This window comes from Oxyura jamaicensis, chromosome 18 (genome assembly GCF_011077185.1).
Source record: "Oxyura jamaicensis isolate SHBP4307 breed ruddy duck chromosome 18, BPBGC_Ojam_1.0, whole genome shotgun sequence".
Taxonomy (NCBI): Eukaryota; Metazoa; Chordata; class Aves; order Anseriformes; family Anatidae; genus Oxyura; species Oxyura jamaicensis.
Window position 1 is genome coordinate 7,851,323 of NC_048910.1, and position 20,903 is coordinate 7,872,225.

Consider the following 20,903-nt stretch of genomic DNA (forward strand, 5'->3'; position numbering starts at 1 on the left):
TGACCATAAGATAAGTTTTGTGACCATAAGATAAGTTTTGTGACCATAAGATAAGTTTTGTGACCATAAGATAAGTTTTATGTCTATTAAATATTCTGCCTAAAATAGTTCAGTTCCCTGCTCTTACTGGGTTTGGATGGGTCACTGCTCTACGACCTGCTTCATTGCTTTCTGAAAATCTTGGCTGTAAAGAAAAAACAACCTTAGCAAGGGGTACCTTGTTGGTCGGCTTAAAGATGTTTATACAGTCAGCAGCTTTAGCCGCTCTCCGAAGCAGCCTTGCCTGATCTCCAGGAGCTGCTGAAACTCATCAAGCAGGTTCCTGTTAACCAATTATCCAGTTAAGCAGAAAGAGGAAAGGTGTTTCTCCTGCTTGTTTTTCTTTGCAGAGTTTAACCTATTCTTCCCCGAGCTTCAGTTATTATGAGCATTCATGTCTCTGAAATAACAGCAAGGTGAGTAAGAGGAAGGTTAGAAGGAGTCTCTGATCCTGCAAATACTCAGCTGTGTCAGTGTCTAGCCCCCAGCTGGGCAGAGACGTGCAGTTTCCAGCATAAGTCCAGACGCTGGTTCTTAGCTGTAAGTACTACCCGGTGTTCATCTAGCTTTTTGTCCTGCATTGTAACAAAATATTTACAAAACAAGTCAAAACACTCCCTACCCCAAACCCAATAATGAATGTTCCGTTGCTGCCAGAATAAATCTTTCAGTTCCCAAACACTCCTCTCCTGCTGGTTCTTACTGGAAGACTTCAATTCCTTGCTACATAAGTGGTGCAGGTGATGCAAAAAAGCTCTTTTCTCATAGAGCTGTTAAAGATATGCTCAGGTGCTACGAGACAGCTTGATTGTCCACATCTAACCATCTTCTATAGTGACTATTAAGACATGTCCATGACTGTTTTAATGGCTTTCAGTGCTAGATGTGTCTGTGCCCAATTCAGAGGGATTATCAAGTGACAGCATTTGTCAAACAAATAATTTTGCTTGTGATTACTGGAAATAGTAAATGAGTGGGTGGGATACGGTGAAAAGACTCCTTTCATTGTCTACTGGAATTACGAGTATAAGTGACTTTCGTAACTAACCTAGCAAGTGATAACTTGGTGAAGAATTTTCTTCCTTCCTATTATATCCATGAGCAGAAAAATCTCCATGGATTCTCTGACATGTAACAGAGCTCGTGAGGCTGCCTTTCGGTCAGGGAATTAAGAATTTCTTTGATTTATATTGTTTTAACAAAGCTTGTTAGTAATACACAGTTGAGACTGATACACGTCTGCCAAATTTGTTTGGAATTGGCCAACAGTTTTAAAAACTTCTGGGAAGTAGCTGCACAGTTGTGCACAGCATGGCCACACAAAATTCATTTCTCTAGGAAATTGATCTAAAGAGTAACTGTAGTTGGGCATTGAAATGAAGCTTACAAAGTGATCAGCAGAACTAAAGGCCATTTGGCATCTTAATTGCATACACAGCCTTTAACCAGGGACACAAGACAGTTCAGTTCTTGCCCAAGGGTTGGATCCTCGTAGGCAAACTTCCACCTGCCCGGGGCCTGTCCATGTAGCAGTGAGGTACAATTGGCTGACTGGCTTTGTTGTTTTGCAAGGGACTGGGAGTGCTTGCAAAGAGGCAGGCACAAATATGCACTGGCTTAGGCTGTGGCAGAGCTTGAGCTGTGATAGCAGCTGAGGGCTTCAATAAAGCCTTTCACTATCGATAGGTTTTCTCTAGTATCCTGAGTAGCCAGAAAGTATAACTGAATATTAACTACTGTTGCTTACTTTTTATTTTTTTAAAGGAAAAATCTGTGAATGCTTGAGTTGGAATTCACGTTAATAACAAAAATTTAATAGAGCCTTTCAGTCATTAGTATTTTACTGAGTTTCACTCGTGCATTGAGTACTCAAAGACCTTATCCTGGCAGTGAAATGGAGGCAAACAAGGTTGAGCAAAGTTCCTGTGACACTCAGCCAGGGAGCTGCAAAGCCAGGGTGGCCACCTCATGCCCAGTGGGTAGGAGAAATGTTCCCAAACAGGTGAAAATACGGCTGGTGCTTCGTCCAGGCTGCAGGTTAAGCAGCTGAGGTATGCGAGCTGAAGAGTATACTGTGTGCGGTGGATGGAAGTGTCATCTAAGCTGGGCGTGAGCGGTGTGGAATGTATGTACATAAATAGACTCGGGCATGAGGAAGCAAGGGGTTTGTACCTGTGAATGGATTAGTTACTTCTGGTGAAGTGCACGAGAACACAGGGATTGCTTCTGTAGGAAGAAACCCTTAAAGGTAACACGAAGCATCTTTATCATGAGACCTGCTCTTAATTTATTTCTGAACCTCAGGGGCACCGTAAATATGGTCAATGCTATTTTCTTTATTCCTTCTGCATATGTAAAAGGAGAACAAATAAAAATGCTACAGACTTTCCTACATTTTTAAAAGTATCATTTATATGGTGCAGCTCTGTTTTCTGTATTTTTTTATATCCAAAATAGAGAGCTTTAGAACAGAGGAAGAACTGCATATCTGAGTTTAAGATAAAATAAGATGATCTCTGTGACAGAGACAGCAGAAATGATGTGATATGACAGTTGCTGTAGCAACACCACCTACTTCATGAAAATCAGAGTTAACAGGAGTGTAAAAGGTAAAGCCCACATAATTTTCCAAGCCTGTGAATTGTTGCTGCCCTCAGCTTGCAGCACTTTACATCTCTCCAATGTTTCTCCTTTCATTTTGGCACGGGTACATGGCCAGCTCCTGCAGACCCCTGCTCGCATTCAGCAGGGCACGTTGTGGAGCTCTGCACGGCAGCATGTGACCTGCTGTGAGCAGAGGAACAATGTGTACGGTTGGGCTCACCAAAAAATCCTCACAGAAGCTTTGGGCAACAAAGTACTCTTAAGACCCATGCAGTCTATCAGGTATTCCACTTAAAGAATACGGCCACCGTCATAAAAAGGAAGCCAGATCATCCAACTGCGGGAATCAGCTTATAAGAAGGCACTGTTATATTTAATATAAATGGTAAGAATTGTTGAGACCGAAGCTGTCAAGGATAAGTACTTCGTCCTTTTCCTCCTTCCCAGATAAACCCTAAATAATGGTGTTGCGTAGCAGTGATATATTGCCCCTGAAAGTAGGAAAACACATTGTCTTTGATCAGGATGGTGTTGAGCTGCTTGTTTGGCTGCTGCCAAGTGCCAAGCACAGCACACAAAGGGCTTTGTTCACTGGCAGGCAAAATTACTATATTTGAAGGGGGTAGAAGTGTCTCTGTTAAAGAAATGTTTCAGTGCCAAGATATTGTTTGAAAGTTAGGATGTCTGCATCAGCAACTAATTTCGAAATTTGCAACTATGGCTACTGGAAGAAAAATGCTGTATTAAAAATACATTTACTGTAAATAGGGTTGTTTTCTGAAAGTTACCATTAGATGTTAGCCGATGGCAAAGTCCTGTTTGCTTATATATATTTTTTAATAGGTAGACACATTTAAAAGCTTCCATACAATGTGAATTGCTAAGTGACTTGCCAGTTCATGTTGCCTTAAAGACAACTCTCAAGCTATTTAATATTTTTGAGTGCTTGGCGATGGAGGGCCAAGGAGTGTGCAAAAAGTAAAATCTCCACTACGTGCAAACTGGGGAAAGAGAGGGGGTCACAAGAAGGAAAATAAGTATTCATATTCCATGGTTCATATACCTGTTTCATGACAGTTATTTTTAAAAGATAAAAGCCTAAAGATCTTGGTAAGTGGTGTTTTCATTCGTCACTTTTCCCTGAGATGTTTTGCTTATTTTACCTTCATTTCTCTACAAAACGTGCCTGCAGTTAGGTGCAGAAATCTCTGCAGGCATTAGTTTGGGTTTTGACACTCAGCGCTGTAGCTTTTTCAGCTATTTTCTGGTGCTAGATGACTCTCTTGCATATAAAAGTGAACGTATGAGACAATGCCTTGCCCATTGTTCAATGTCATCGTATCTTTTTACCAGACTTACTTTTTGTAGCTCCTTATCTTTGTCTGTTTCTGATCTGCTATGAAAACCTATGCTGTGCAGCAGCTGTAGAGAAATAGAGGCCCACTAGTAATGTCCATATGCAACAGTCTGGTCTCTTGGAATTTTCCCTAGGCCTCGGTTACGTGTTCCCTTCCTCCTCTGACCTATTTTTTCAGACTACACAATGACTGGTGCATTTGTGTACTTTATAAAGGAAGATAAATATATCAATAGAGAAGATGCAACCACACACCCTTGTGCTTTCTTCATCTGTGCTTATTGAGAATAAAACTAATATGTAAAAGCAAATTAGGCCTCTGTGGCTATTGGGCTGTAAAAAAATAAAATACCCGTTTTGGGCGTTTGCTGTTTGTTTTTTTTTTTTTCTCCAGCCATGTTAGGGGGGTCCTAAATTAAATCAAGAAAAAAAGATGTATTAAGTCTTAAACAGAAGGCTATGGGAACAGTGTGTCCTCCTCCTGGCATCTCGACTTCTTAAACTGTGATTGTTACACAAATCATCCTCTGCAAAGCTTTAATTTAATTTTGTCACCATAAGAGTGTAGTTTTTATAGGGAATACATGTAAATAAAATAAAAAGCTAGTGCAGTAGTTCAGATTTCTGTTGTGTACAGAACAGCTCAAAAGAGAAGGCGAGATTGTAAGTTGCTGTAACTCTGCCCAGTGACCCCTTTTTTGCAAAGGATATATTCAGAGAGCAGCTGATAGCATCTGTTGTCTGTCTCTCAGGCCTGCCATTAGCTACTGACTGGGAGTTAGAGGAAATGTACCTGTTTCACGTGGCTTTTCCATGCCATTTGAAATCTCACTCACCTGTGTTTTGATAACACACCCAAACAAGATGGGCTTGGGTACCAGAACTGGGTAATAGATACATGACTCATGGGTGGCATATGCTTTCAGGATTACATGGTGGCTTTGCGAGACCTGTTTACTGACTGGGAGCATGCTGTCCTGGATGTTCATTAGCCAAATAAATAGAACAAGGTGAGAGGAACTTGGTCGGGAGTCTTGCAGAGAACATTGGCAGGGACACGAATGCAACCTGGGGGCAAGTGTCATCTTTGTTTTGAAAGGGGTGTTTATGGATGCCATATGAGGCTGTCACCTAAAGCAGAGGCTCAGCTAAAGTGTGCTGTTTGAGGATTGACTTACTAAAGCTGGGTCTTAGGAAAGAGAAATGGATTAACAGATTAACAGTTCAGATGCTTTTCTGGATCTTTCCCTTTAAGAAAATAAAGAAGAATTGTACTTTCTCAGGAGCCTTACTATATGCGAATGATATGCAGAAGGATGTCACGAAGCTCCAACGCACCAAAGAGCACCAACATCTTGAAGTGAAACGTGCTTCTGAGCCGAGTGTGAATTGCAATAAAACACCTGCGTCCCTACAGCTTCTCTCCAGGCCCTGTCCCCACTAAATATCACCTTGGCCTGTTGTTTGTAAGGAAAGCAGCACCCTACCAAAAAATCAGTCATTTAAGAGGAGTGTGGATTTTGGGCTTTTCAAGGATTCCAAAGGGGAAATAAATCCCTGTGCCTTGTCCTAGGAGCAAGACAACCCCATTGCTTTCTGTGTAGCATTTGTGCAAGGGAAATGTTCCGAATGGGGTCTGCTACTTCCAGCATCCTGCACAGTGGTTGTTAGAAGCTGCTTTGAGGGGGATTTCCTGGTAGCTGTCAGAAATGGGGCCTCATGGAAGAAAGTTCTGCCTTCATGCACGTTCAAGGGTAAGGTTTTCAGAGTGTGGATCTTACAGAAGAGCAGAGTCCTAAGTAGACAGTAGACATCGCGGAAAATTTTACCTGGTGGTGCCTCGGCTTTATTTATTGCTTTGAAGGGCACATCAGGCGTAGCATATTACATGCACATAATGCTAACCACATGCGGGAGTTGCAAAGTCAAGCCCTCAAAAGCCTGCAGACACCAGAACGAAGGCCACGTGTGCAGCTTCAGATAGCACAGTCCTCTCCTTCATCTGCTCTGAGATACAGGTTTTAATTACATATCCTCTTTTTTTTTGCCTTTCCCTTTTGAATGCAGAGGTCAGACCAGCTCTGGGTTGAATCAGGGCTGCATCAGGAAGGAAGCGGTTGTCTGTAGGATCTTGGATCTTGACCTCATTTACTGCAGATGTGACAGGACACGAGGAACTGCAGGAGAAGAGAAAGTCTGGCAGTAAAGACTGAGTGATTTTGTCTGGAGAAACTGGATTTTGTTACTTCCTTTGCCATGAAGTTTAGTAGAATTCCGAGCAAGTCAATTAATTACATTAACTTGTCATACTGAGTATTTGCTTCCCATTTTGTGAGGAGCCCAGTTTGAAACCCCGGGTAACCCTCATGTATATCAATCAATACACAACCCCCAGCCTGCAACAGAAGTCAGTGACAGATTATGTGAAATGTCGTGGCATGTTAGATAACTGAGAGTCAGATCAGATTTAAAGTATCATCAGATATAAAGTATCTGTACCTCTGTTCTTCACCTGCAGAGAGGAAGGTCTGCTCCTTTCCTGTGAGGATTGAGGGGAAAAACCTCTATGTGAAGCACGCAGATGCAGTAGTCATGAATGCTGGAGCGAAGTCCTGAAAAGTTGCTGGTTGTGTCTGCACAGGAGGTTAGAGTAATTTGTGGTGAATAATGTGGGAGTCCATCTGGATAAGTCAAAATGGGAGAAATGAGTGACTCCACAACAACAAATACTCTGTGGACAGAAGAATTATGCGATCAAAAGCTTAGAGATTCTTGTGACCGTGACCGTGTATTCTTAAAACAACTCTACAAGAGTCGCCTGAATTTCATTTTAAAAGTGAATGGAAAAGACAACCTGCAGTTTCTTCCTTGCAACCCTGATGGTGCGCGCATCGGCAGGGAGCGGGCCTGGGCCTGGGCCTGGCAGCACCCCTCAGGCCTGCGGCTGGCACTGGGGCTGTGAGGGGCCGAGGGGCGGCCGGGGGGCTCTGGGGCTTGGCACCAGGGGGTCTCAGGGGCTCAGCACTGGGGTCGTGCTGGGGCTTAGCACCAGGGGGCTCTGGGGTCAGCACTGGCGGGCTCAGAGGCTCAGCACCAGGGAGCTCTGGGGCTTGGCACCGGGGGCTGCGCTGGCCCCATCAGACCACTAGCACTGTTTGGTGAATAGCTGGCCAGAACTTTTTAACAGGTTCAAAACAAAGTATTTTTGCTGAAACTTTTTCGGGAAGCTGAGGAACCATTCTGGCAGAAACATAAATTGGCACATACAAATCCAAACAGAACGGCTGAAATCTGGCAAAAGTCTAAGGAACTGAAGACGGCATCCTCTAATGGGAAGTGTCAGGCAACCTTAATAAGACTACCAGTCCTGCCTGTAATAATAGTGCAGAGGCCCAGAGCGGGAGGCACACAATGCTGAGAGGGGAAATGACAATGCTTTCATAATTAAATGCACAAGATTTGTAAACAATGCTGATATCTTAAAAAAGTACATGTTTTAAAAACACTTTCATGTGCCAGTCTTTTAGTGCGTGTTAGGAGCAGTGAATGCGTTGTGGTTGCGTTGGATTACGATACTTCTTTCCGCAGGAAGGGTTTGCAGTCACCCCACGTTCTGCAGAATGAAGTTTGTGTAAGATAAGAAATAGAGGAATGTCTGTGCGGGTTGGAGCAGTGGGCGAAATACACTATTGCTTTGGAAGAGAATAAAGAGAATAGTTGCTCACATAAATGCATCCGAGGGTGAGGTATCTTCGTCTCCCCAGGCAGAGTGGCTGTTTTTGCCTGTCCATGTGAGGGCTGGAAGATGAGGCTGTGTGGCTTGTCATGCAGGTGATGGTCATAATGGCCACACAGATGCTTCGGTTTCAGGAAGTCACCAAAATCCTAAGAGCAGGGAAATCAGACAGGAAGGTAAAATGCAGCTTATAGTATCATAACTGAGGATTTGTGACCTGCTGAAATACAGTCTGTGGTTAAAAACCTCCAGAATACTTTAATACCTGGTTTGGTGTTTTTTTTTTGCCTCTCAGTTCCTGAACTCTGTGCTTTGAGGGACTTTGCCTGGAGGCACAAAGAGTTAATGCAGAAATAGATGGCAGATTAGTCTGGGACAGTCTGTGATTTGGAGTGAGAGAAGTATCCCAAATAGCTGGCCAGCCGCCAGCAGGATAAACGGTTTGGAAATGGTATCAACAGAGCAGGGAGGGTTCTCCAGAGCAGCTCGGGGTGAGGATTATGTGTCAATGCACTGCTGTACTATTTAGTATAACAGACATACCCAAAGTGCCTTTAGTTTATAAAAAGAAAAATGATTAGCAAACACGTATTTTCTCCCTGGGCTGTTAATAAATCGAATAAGAAACTCCTCTTTTCCTTCCCTCCAACATCATATGTGTAAAAAATAGGGAAAAATATTTTGATTAGAACATTTCCACTTCCTTTTCTTTTCTTTTCTCAGTCACTGTTTTCCATCCAGCTGCTGAGCTGATGACAAGTGTGGAAGGGCTGTGAGAAGGGAGATCTTCTGAAAATCAGGCACATTTCTATGGGAGTTGAATGATTCAAAATTGAGCTCTACATAATTCATCAGGGATCTCTTGCAATACAAACAATAAGTCTGTCAAGTAGTGGTACAGTCGAAGAGGTTATTTCCGTCTTAAGTCTCCTGGGCACAGCTGGTAGGATGTTAAAAGAGGGAGAAATTACGAATCAGGATACCATGATTGAGCTCCCCACAATACCTCTGTGTTTTGGTTTTGTAGGTATATACAAGTACTTTCGTGGATATATAAAATGTTACTGTACTTTTGACTTGTAAATTTTAATTATCACAAGCAATTAAAAACTCCCATTTTTTTTACCAGCCATTCAGTGACCTAGATGACATGAGTGAATGGCCTCGGTCCACTTCTCTTTGAACAAGGAACCACACTGAAAAATATTGCCATTACGTTCGACTTCCTCGCTGGCAGTCTCTACTGGGAGGAGAAGGACTGAAAGGGTTAGAACAGCCAACTTTGGTTCAAGTCCTTCCTTCTGGAAATTTTTCCGCTGTTGCTAATATGAGCCAGAGCAACACCAAGAGCATTAGCGAAGGCAAGATGTTGGGGCAGCTATAACTTCTGGGGTTGTCAAAACCTGCTGCTTTCTCTGCCGGGAGCGACCTGGAGCTGTGTCTACCCTGGCATACCCGGTATTGCTTGAGTGGAGCTCTACAAGTGGGAAAGGCTCCAGACAAAAGGCCAGTGTTGACATAGTTGTGGTCTCTCCAGGCCATGGTTGAGACACATCACTGGGGTGGTATGAGGGGAAGTTTCCATTAAGCATTGTTCCCAGCTTGCTTCCACCACCACCATCGTGGAGTTCTGCAGCTGGATTTCCAAAAGAGCTTGATGCTCAAGAGCTCTCATTTCAGCAACTTAAATAGAGGGGCTAAGTTCTTTCCAAAACACTTGGCAATCATCAGCCCCCATTGAGAACAAAGCTAAGTGCATTAAACAGCCCAGCCACTTCACTGTTGTGAAAATTTGGCCGCTGTCGTGAGTGTAGAGTGTTTAAATAATACAGAGACTGGCAGCAAAGGCATCTGGCTGCTGATGTTGAGCAGAGAGGGGCTTTACCTTCACCTGGCCCTGCTGACTGGCACTGGAGGTTTCCTCCTTGGCTGATCGCAGCCTCTGACCGGCTCTCTCACTGGATGTTGTGACAGCTGTGAAGCTTGCTGATGTGAGGATTAGTCGGCTGCTGGGCACATGACGTTCAGATTGCTGTTCTTATTTGACCTACCTCTGATTGCGAGGAATTTAGTGCATAAAAATAACACCCTGAACAAATTTGGCAGAAGGATGCACAGCTAAAGTGCCATGCACACAGGGGGAGAGGAGGCTGGAGAGCAGTGTAACGTGAGGCCACATACTGTACTTGTGCAGCAACAGCAGTGCCAAGTCCGGTGCAGCCCACGCCGTCATCTTGGGTTACGAGGAGTTCCAGCACCACATAGATGCAATGGCCATTAGCCAGTAAACTAACGAAGACAGGTTCCTGGCTTGTATTATTGGCAAAACTTGATAGAATAAATAAAAAGATACAAAGTGCCAGGAGTTGCCTAATGTAAAACACTGGACAAGGAAATACTGGTTTCTCTGCCTGGGGTTTCATACACCCTCCTTAACTCTCTTGTGCTCAGTGCAGTTCCTGATAATTCACAGAGGGCACCAGAACGGGGAACAAGCACAGCCTGGCAGAGGTGTGCAGGTGGTGGGTGTGAGTGCCGTACAGCACAGCGGGCTTCAGCCTCCTAGGTGGCAATGTGCAGCTCTGTGCGTAATTTTGTCAGGCTTTGCATTAGTGAGAGCAGTCACCTTGGATGAGCTGGCAGCTGGGACATCTTCTGGTTGCAGAAAGACCGGGCCTTTAGTGTTGAGGGCTTCTTAGGCTGGGCAAAGGGAAACGGATGCAGGTAGGGAACAAGGCAATTCAGGATTACTGGAGGTTCTTCTCCCAGATCACCTGGCATGCAGCGCTCTTTGCTTTATTGGGTTTGATGTGGTTTTTTTTTGTGCTGTTGCATTGGGCAAAATGCAATAGTTTGTTTTCCCATGTTTAAAAGGATCGTTTTTGCCCTTTCCTTCTTCAGAGAGATATTGTAAAATTTCTTGAGACTGCTGATAACAAACCTCATATAATTATGTAATACAGCCCGTTACAGATAAATAACGATGTGTGAGCTGATACCATGTACCTAGACCTTCAGCAATATTTCAATACCGGCTTTTTTGTTTAGGGCAATTAGAAAGCTGAGGCAGATTGCACCATCTCTGTGACTTGTAGGAATACCCTGCATGCTCACCAGAAGTATTACGAAGTAGTCAGAGTTAATGACGGGCTTCATTTTAGCTGCATTACAGAATTTGCAAGATCTGTACATGCATATGTCTATATATTTGTATGCATTAAAAAATAATCTGGCTGCTCTGATACAAGTGTGCTAACATCAAAGGAAGCTTTCCTGCATTTAATCCCTTAAATAAGCCTGTTTCTGCCAGCCCATGTATCTGGAATGAGATTAGCCACCCGCTCAAAGCAAGGCTACAAAAACGCTTTGGCTTCCCGAGCCTTTGGGGCTGGTTTTAAAATGGTTAATAGTCTGGATTTCCTCACACACCTTTAAAGAGAAAAAAAAATTAACACACACCTACATATCACCGTTATCTCCGGGGCTAGCTGGAAAGCCTTCCCATGAAAACTTCCCTCACCACAGTGTCCGGCGCCCAGCCCCTACAGCCAGCGTTCACCCACTGCTGGCACAGGCCCTGACCAGGCCCAGGCACCAGCACCGAGCACCAAGCACCAAACACCGAGCACCCAGGTCCACCCAGCGAGGCCCCTCGCCAGCAGCACGGCCGGAACCGCAGCATTTTCAGCACCCGGGCCTTGGCAGCAGCGCGCCACGTCCTGCAGCGGGAGAGGAAACGCGCAGGGCTGGCACAGTGCGGGCAGACAAATTCTTTCCTCTCGCTCTCTCTCATACAGATATATATATATTAATCAAATAACTTTGATCCTCCTGTTTTCTTCTCCCAGGCCTTTACTAACCTTTCCTGGAAGCTGATTTTATCAGTGCTATTTTAAAATCGGAGTTACAAAAGACGAGCTCTCTGCTAGTAAGCCCCGTTTTGCGCAACGCAATTCCCTGGTGCATTTTCTGTGTGGCTCCAATATTGTTGCTGCAATCTTTCAGATTAAAATAAAAACTACATTGTTAACACTGGCCTTGATTTGGAATTAGAAATGGCATTTAATGTTTACCATTTTACACCATAAATATTGCAGATACAGACACAAATAAGGAAATATTATGCAGTCACAGGATGTTTGTGTAGTTATTATGAAAGCCATCACATCTCTAAAGGCAAAGTGAATTAGCTAGTAGCCAAAATTTTAAAAGAATATATCCTTCAATCACAAGGCCCTCTTCTGAAGTCTGCGATGCTGGTACTTCTGAGGCATGTGAAAACTTCTGAAAATTCTGCCCATGGGGACAGTCTGTGTTCAGGCAGCTGACTTTAGGATCCTATTTTTGGAACCTTTGGCTGAGATTTTAAAGAGGATTTTTAGTGGGAATGGTGCCTGAATTGGTGCTGTAGCAATGGGGTCTTGAAGACTATATGAAGATTAAAAAAAGAAAAATACCGGATATGTAGTGCTTTCCTGGGGGTAGGCTCCTTTTAACTAGATTTTATATATCATAAAAGAGCAACATCGCGTAAATAAGTGTTCTTCCATTTTTGCAGGGCATTTTCAAGCACTCATTGTAGCCTTTCACGTTGCTAGTTTCCCTCACTGTCTTTTAGAACATTGCCAGTAGGATTTCATGGAAAATAGTTAGCAGTCTCCTTAATGGAGTGCTTTAGCACAGCTTGACAGTACATTTTCATGAGATTTTTGTCGTATTGCAAATACTACACATTGTCAGATTCTAGAAATCTGTGTATGAGAAAACTGGGAAGGATTACGGTGTAATGGATAAATCAGACCTAAATTACAGTACTTATGACTTGTTCCTGAGGATGTGGTCATTAGGCACAGGTTGGCATGGTAAGTCCTCTGCCTGCATTCGAGTGCAGCTCTGTTGGATTCATTCATCCTAAATGGGCATTTGAGATTGGCAACCAGAATTAGGAACCAATCTTGAAAATAATGGTGTGAGCATGTGTGGACCTGAATATACACCCTACAAAATGAGCAATGTAATACTTAACTAGAGTAGCTACCAAAGCTGCAATGAAAGCTTAAAGAATTAATGCTTGTGAATTATCTACAGAGTCTCTAAAACTTAGGTTCAGTGATATTATTTACATAGTTTATTCTAACATAGCTGAATACGTGCTTTGTTTCTGTAGGTCAAATCTTGCCAACAAACCGAAACACACCAAGTCCCATTGATCCCGAGACTATCCAAGTTCCCGTTGGCTATGAACCTGACCCTGCAGATCTTGCTCTTTCCAGTATTCCTGGCCAGGAGATGTTTGACCCTCGCAAGCGCAAATTCTCTGAAGAAGAGCTGAAACCACAGCCGATGATTAAGAAAGCTCGCAAAGTCTTCATTCCAGATGACCTGAAGGTAAATTGGAACTGGTGACATTGTTTGTACACACTCTGTGACAGTTGTTCTCTCATATACATGTGTAGAGCATGAATCTGTTTGCTCATGTAATGTAAATCTGCCGAACTAATTATGAGGTTGTTGTAGAACAGAACTGTAACACTTCTGAAGAGGACTGAGGCGAGAATGTCCCTTATACATTCATCAACAGCTGAAATTCATGAGATCAATATTAATTTCCTTTGTATGCCAGAAACTTCCTGCGTGACCTTGGACGAGCTTACTTTGTCCCATATTTCCCACTTATGAAACAGTCTGATCATGTTTCCTTTTCCTCCACTCTCTGTCTGTCTCATCAGCAGAGACTGTAAAGTCTTCCAAGGAAGAATCCCTCCCTCACAGGGTGTAGTCCACGGAGGCCCCTAATAATGACAGAATGAAATCAGTTTGTCTTGTTTGGAAGTTTCTTTTGCTCTGCGTATAACAATGAATGGGAACACTACACTAAATACTACAAATCTAGGTGAAAGGATCTATTTGAAGGGAAGCAGAACAAAATAATTCTGCCAGTAAGTGTATTTTAATACAATATTTAAAATATAATACAACAATAATGCGATGATAATTAAAAAGAAAAAGAACACGTTTATGTTTCTCATTGCTTCTGAGATGTGAAGAACAAAGAACTTGCCAGAAGAGAGCTGAACAAATTGATCAGCTGATCCAGTTTATCAAAAAACTGTGAAAATTGTCATTACTTGCAACATTCTATTCCCAGCATGTGATTTCCAAGAGGATCTTTTTTATCAGAAGTAGTCAGTGAAGAATTCTGCTGTTGCCCCTCTACAGAGGGCTACACAGAGGCTGGGGGGGGCATCTGTTTACACCCAGTGACAGCATTAGGGAAGGAAGCTGATGCTCTTCACTATTTTCAAGGATAATGTTGTGTGAGTTAAAAGAGCAGAAATATTTCTCTGCACTGTGCCATTATTTTTCAGGCAAATTTTGCTGCTTCTGATGTTCTGCTGGCATTGCAGTGTACTGAGGTCTGCCTAAAGAGAGGTGTTCAGTACAGAAATGGCTACACAGGTGTAAGGAGACTGGAGTTTGCCCCTCAGTGTCATTCGTCATTTTGTGATATCTCCTCGGTGTCTGTAGATGTCAAAGCAAGCTTTTGCCAAAAGTGCCCTTGCACTGCTTCATACCAGAAGTGGAAAATGTCTTGCATGCAGCAGTGGAGCACCCAAGTTCTCAGCCTAAGACTGAAAGAGCTCCATTCAGGGTCCTTCACTTCTCTGAGATACTCACATCAGATGCCCTTGACTCAGTTCAGAGTGCTTGACCCACGCGCTGCTTCTGCCCTGGCGTGTGGAATGGCTGTTGAGTTCTCGGGGCGGGTAAGCAGATTAGACCAGTCAATCGTCTCTGGGTTGCATGTGATTTTGAAATGCCAGCCTTACCTCTTTCGGGTCTGGATTAAGGGATTTGCCATAGCAATTTGTTAAAATAAAGATGGATGAAGCCTAGGTGGCACACTAATAAATTGCTTAAAGCTGATTTTTTGGAGTGGAGTGAGATGGGAAATTATAAACAAGATTTAGGTCATAGCTTTTTGCTGCATGCTTGTTTTTAAGAGGATTTTTGGGGGGTGGTCCTATCCAAGTGCAGGTGAAAAGCATTTTAGAGATACACCGACTCCAAATCATCTTTGCTGCACACCTCACAAAGCTAAACTAGTATAAAACAATTGTAGAGTACTTGTAGCAGTCATTTTGCTCTTGCTTTGCCTTGTGCAAGCAGCGGCAGAAGATGCAGAGCAGCAGCATTAGGCCTGGCATTTTTCCTGCAGAAGGATGGGGCAGTGGGGGGGATTTCCCTCCGTGCAGTGGAGGACCAGATGGCTCCCGGTTCTCACCCTGGATATGGGGCTGTGCTGCGATGCTTGATAAAGCAAGGGCTGCCCTCAGACCGTAAGCAAATGTAAGCGTATAAAAATGTAGGGGTGACTCTGGGAGGGCAAGTTTGAGCTGGACAGCTCGACCAAGCAGTCTGAGTGTTGAGTGGCTCTATCACTCTCTGCTGGGGACAGAATTTCCCTTTTCCCGAGACACCCTGCCCACTTTGTGTTTAGTGAGTTTCCAAATTTCTAGGGCTTAATTTTCATAGCAGTGCAGAAGCAGCCATTTCATTGAAGGCCATTTCATTAGAAGAGCCAGAAAGTCAAGTGAAATTAAGTAAGAGAATTACAGTCTTTGATGCACAAATGCAACTAAGGTGATGTCCTAGAGACAAAGCTTTAAGGACTACACTTTGGGAATGTGTTAGCTTATGAAACTTTAGAGATGAGTGGACCTATTTCTGGCAAATGCTTTTTTCTTCACTGTCAAAGCCTATTGTACTAATCTCTTTGCGGACGGTACCAAAGCAGCCGTCCTTGTTTTGCCATTCCTGAATTGGCTGCAAAGCTGTGCCAAGGGATCCTCTTCCAGTGACTGGCTGTTCTGGAGTGCAAACACGAACCCTTTGGGGTTTTGTAGAGAAAGAGGGAAAGAGCCGAACGACAGAGGACATGGATAGTCCCAACAAGCAGAGCGAACCAGGTGTTGGCTGGCAAAACAGATGAGCAGGAACATAGAAGAAATAATTAGTACTGCTCCAGCAACCGGTAGCGTGAGTCATCACACGTGAAGGTGGACGTGCTAACTATAACTAGGTCAGCGGAGACGTGCGGTGGGTTGTACTTCTGGAATAGCGCTTCAGCTGTGCTTGGAGGAGTTCATGCTCAAGAGGATGAGGGGCTTAGCCCCTTTCATTTTGGCAGAAATACAGGCAGGTCTCTGCACTTGCTGCCTGGGTTATGCCGTGTAAATCTATAACTTCTGTCCCAGCAGTGCCTGGCGTTGTCGGGGCTCGTAGGCCTTGCAAACAAAATAGGCCCTGGCCAGCAAAATCCGCGGTGTTAAGTCATGCCCAGCCCCGAGGCTGTGGCTGAGAGCACATCCTGCTGGCTGCTCAGTTTACTGAAATCTAATATCTTGTTTGTTTCCTTCTGTGTTTAATGAGCAGGATGACAAATACTGGGCAAGGCGCAGAAAGAACAACATGGCTGCCAAGCGGTCGAGGGATGCCCGCCGGCTGAAGGAGAACCAGATCGCCATCCGCGCCTCGTTTCTGGAGAAGGAGAACTCGGCTCTCCGCCAGGAGGTGGCCGACCTGCGGAAAGAGCTGGGCAAATGCAAGAACGTCCTTGCGAAGTACGAAGCTCGACACGGCCCCCTGTAAAGTGAAGGGAGGGGAGCGGGGTTTTTTTCTTTTTTCTTTTTTTTTTTTTTCGGTTGCGGGTTGGCATTTGAATAGATGGACAATGTGTTTCCTGTTTGATAGCACCACGCCCAAACCAACCTTTCTGTCTTCAGCACTTTACCAGAAGCAGAAACAAAACTGACTTACGTTCTTTTTTTTGGTTGCGTATGCGTGTACCTGCGTATGTGTGCACATGTGTGTTCACACGTCTGTATATGTGTGTGCGTGTGCATGTCGTGTGTGTGTGTGTGTGCGTGCGCACGCATCTCGGCACTTCCCATTTTTACGAAGCCCTCTTCAAAGGGTGCCACATTTTTACCTGGACTGTTGAGAACCGCCATAGTAAGCTTTTTATTATATTTTTTCAGTGCTGCTTCAGATTAGGGTTTTTATGTTATTGTAACCAGTTCCATCCTCCTGATTTACTTGGAAAGATCCCAGTATAAATTATAAAAAAAAGGAAAAAAAAAGAAAAAAGAAAAAAAAAGTAGATCTCAGTTTTTCGAGAGTAACAAGCTGTTGTTTATGTCTAATCAGAAAAGTTAACGCTAATAAAGTGCACAAATAATAATTTAGTACTACACTGCAGAGTTATTAATTTATAGATTGCTTTTGTTGTATTTTAAGTTTTGGTGATAATTGTCTTCAGATTTAAAGTGCTGTTAGACTGAGTTAGCTATACTCATTATAGATCCCATAATGGCTTCTCTATAGCTATTAAGGTTCCTTTTATTTCCACGGACCCCAGGTAGATAGGAGTACTATTGATAGACCACAGCGTGTGTATTTTGCACTGTCTGTACCTGAAGCAATAATCCTATTGTACGCTAGCGCGCATGCTGCCCGGATGTTCCTAGTGGACGTAGGATGGTTTCCCTACTCAACAGAAGTTTTAATGTCTTTAACAAAAAAAAAAATTAAAAAGTCACATTGATGTGAGCATGCTAATTGTATCCCTGCTATGGGGAGCGCATGTATAAGAAGCAGGATAATTAGTTGAAACAACAAAAATTAATAGTATCAAATCAGATCCGCTGTTGAAATCAGAGGGGCTTTTCTGTTTTCAGTTAGTTATGCATTTCTTCAAGTTCCATTTTGTGATTACAAATTAAATAACCTAAATTCAATTGTTTCTTTCCCATGTTTTGTAATATATTTTCTGTGGATTATATCTTGCTGTTTGAAAAATCACTTTTATTCAGTTAGAAGAAGTCACTGGTTTGCAAAGCCCATTTTTCCTAGTGATTGTTGTTTTGAGTGTGACATGAACTGATGGTTCTGAACTTTATTGTTTTAAACTCTATTTGCTTTTGAACACGTGTGTTCTAATATAAAGTGGACTTCTGAGAAATGAATGTAAGCGACACTGGTGTATTTCAGAAGGGGATGGTGTTGTCATATACTGTGGTTAATCCAATCAAAGTGTTTACTATAGACCAAAAGAATAGATATTATAAAATGTATAAAGTTTATACAGAATAATTATAGTATGTTCGTTTTGTACAGTATTTTTCAAGTACAAATACTGACAATGTATTTTGAAAGACATATATTATATATAGCAAAGAGAAAAAGCTATTCCATGTTTAAAATATATAGCAAAGATATATATTCTCCATTATTGTACAGAAAGGAAATGCTTAGGGGTTTGTTGGTTGTTTTTTTTTCTTTTTTTTTTTTTTTAAAAAAAAAATCTTTAATATTTTAAGCCTGCCACTGGCACACCGGCATGTTCTGTGCTTTAAATTAAATTTTTATGGAAGTAATACGGCTTTCAAGGATGTTCCATATTACTGAAAAAGAGAGACTTTATTATTTTCCATCAGAAACACGTAAAGAATCTATTTAATAGGGACAAAGCACAATGTGGATTTTAGTAAACTATTAATTGGACAATACAATATTTTATAAAGGCAGAAAAACAGTATATAATAAAAAAAATAGTCTTTTCTAATTCTGCTGCTGCTGCTAGAATCTGTTTCCAGCTGATTTTTTTAAATATATCTCTCTGTTCATGTATACAGTTGTACGTACTGCGTACAGTTATTAACATGTGAGGAAAATATGGTGCTACATGTCTTGCTCACAGTTTTCTAAGTGTTTTGACATTATTTTCAAATAAAAAAGGTTGTTCATTCCATTAAATAATTATTCATGCTTCAGGAGATTGTTGTGAAGGACCCAACATTTTGTTCAGCATTAAAAATATCCTCACATCAATGGCATTTTTCCAGTATTTTTCCTCAAACGCACCCAACTTGTCCCTTAATGTGCAGTACTCACCTGTGGACCATTCATTTATTTAGTGAACTGAATTTCCATGTGCTGCAGCAAAGTTTAAAGTGTAGTAAGTTATTTTCTAGAGGTCAGTATAAGCCACTGGATGCATGGGTAGAGAAACGAGGCTGACTGTTCGGCACAAGTCAGCCTATCTGCTATATCCCCTATGAAATAAACCTTTGGTGTTGCCTTTGGAGTAGGCTGTGTGACAGTGGGGGGCTCAGCCAGCCAGCCACTGCTATGGATACGTTTTTTAGCAGCAACATAGCAAAATGAAACAGCTTCTCGTCGCCCTCACTGAGCGTTCTTGGGGTGATGCCTGAACAGCAGAAATTAAGTATACGAAATGGGCTGGTACATAAATAGCTAGAGCCATCAGCACTGCATTGTGACCACAAAATGTTTTTAAAATATAAAAGGCAGCTTGGGAAAAAAAATGCAGATGATTGTTTAGTTTCTTTTGGGCAGGGAAGGGGTGGGAGATGGTAGTTTTGTAGGCTGGCTATCACAGATTTATTAAGTCATGGCCACAGATGAGCAGAAGCTTCCAGCAGCGACCTTGTCTAGCAGCAGCCCCACGCCCACTCGGAGCCCAGTGGGATGAGGCAGTGCCTGGGCAGCCCACATTGAGAGGCTTTTGGGGGACTTTCATAGGAGTCTGTGAGGCTTGGGTACTCACCTCTTACTGCAGGAGCTCAGTACCCAGGCTCAGTTGAAGAGAAAATAAACGTGGGCTAAAACCGGGAAAAAAGCCACGGGTTCTCCAACCAGGCTGTCTCCCCAGAATGACAGTACCAAGGAAACCCAGAAAGTTTAGCTCATTTTCAAGTCCTAAGGTCAGCTTAGCTGGGATCATCACACCTCTGATGGCTTTGAAGGAGCTTGTAGGCATAAGAAATTCTAATTTTATAAAAATAGAAATATATATATTTGCAGAATAATTACTATTGTGTCTAAATAATTTACTGACCTCTATTAAAACATAAGCATTGGTAAAATGCTTTTTTTTTTTTTTTGTTTTTTTTTTTTTTTTCCTCTAAGTCTTAGAAGTGAATTCTTTCTTTTTGAGAAGGAATGTCCTCTAAACATAAATTGAATTTGAAATGTGTTTGTGAATATGAGCACCTTGGGACTCTGCTTGGGAAAGCACGTGGCGGAGGGTGGGGGGGTTATTTTTTCCTTTTTGAATGGTGCTAAAAAGTCACTAAACCTAGCACCATGGAACTAAAGTTTTGACTTGAATCCACATAAGCAAGAAACAGAATGCAAGGGATGCACGTTAGCTCGGCTTCCTGTTTGATTCGCTCGGCTCTGCCTGCACCTAACAGCACAAATGCTGCAATGGCAAGCTGGAGGTTGGGTGTGTGAAGCGGTGCCGAAGGACCCCGAACATTTGATTATCTTGCCTCTGTGGGTTTGTAATAGCCCCAATTATTGCTTTAAAACTATTTTTGCATGTGATTTATGATAGAGATGTGCAGTTTATTTTTGTTGATTTTTTTTTTATGTGAAGAAAGAACTATATATGTATTAAAACTTAAAAGTGATCAACCATCGTATTTCTGGCAACACCACAAGACAGCATCTGTTTAAATACAAGTTTAATAAATAAGATCAAATTAACTGTATGACATGAAATGGATTGCATCCTGTATGCTGTTCAGCCCAAACCTTTTTTTTTTTTTTTTTTTTTTTTTGGTCTGTTATTCTTAATGTTTAATAAACTTTTAAATTTTTCTTCTCTCACCTGTGTGCTTCCTTTTGTCTATCAGGGATTGGGCTCAGGACCTCAGGAGGGGAATATTTTTATCCATATATAATTATATATATCACAGAATCATCTAGGTTGGAAGAGACCTCCAAGATCACCGAGTCCAACCTCTGACCTAACACTAACAAATCTCCACTAAACCATATCCCATATCCCTAAGCTCTACATCTAAATGTCTTTTAAAGACCTCCAGGGATGGTGACTCAACCACTTCCCTGGGCAGCCTATTCCAGTGACTAACAATCCATTCAGTAAAGAAGTTCTTCTACAATTATACTGTGTAAGCTCTATGATATACCATATCATATATAGATATGACTTTATACATGAGATGAGTTATAAATAGTGCACATAGTATTCTACATGCACATAAATACTGTATATTAAGCAGTATTTTTATGCTAGTATACAAAACAATTTTCATTATATTTAGTAAGAACAGC

The 20,903-nt window shown here is 42.3% G+C and overlaps 1 protein-coding gene across 2 annotated transcripts in view; it reads left to right on the forward strand.

Annotated features, from left to right (window-relative positions):
• The window catches only part of HLF (HLF transcription factor, PAR bZIP family member), a 35,900-nt gene extending 15,465 nt beyond the window's left edge, over positions 1-20,435 (forward strand). Inside the window, exons 3-4 of one of the 2 annotated variants that reach the window (XM_035342754.1) lie at positions 12,904-13,124; positions 16,170-20,435. In XM_035342754.1, the coding sequence (XP_035198645.1) occupies positions 12,904-13,124; positions 16,170-16,388 (440 nt within the window). In that variant the 3' untranslated portion in view covers positions 16,389-20,435. The remainder of the gene's footprint in view (positions 1-12,903; positions 13,125-16,169) is intronic. The other variant, XM_035342755.1, reaches the window with a different exon arrangement.
• Positions 20,436-20,903: the final 468 nt, after the last annotated feature.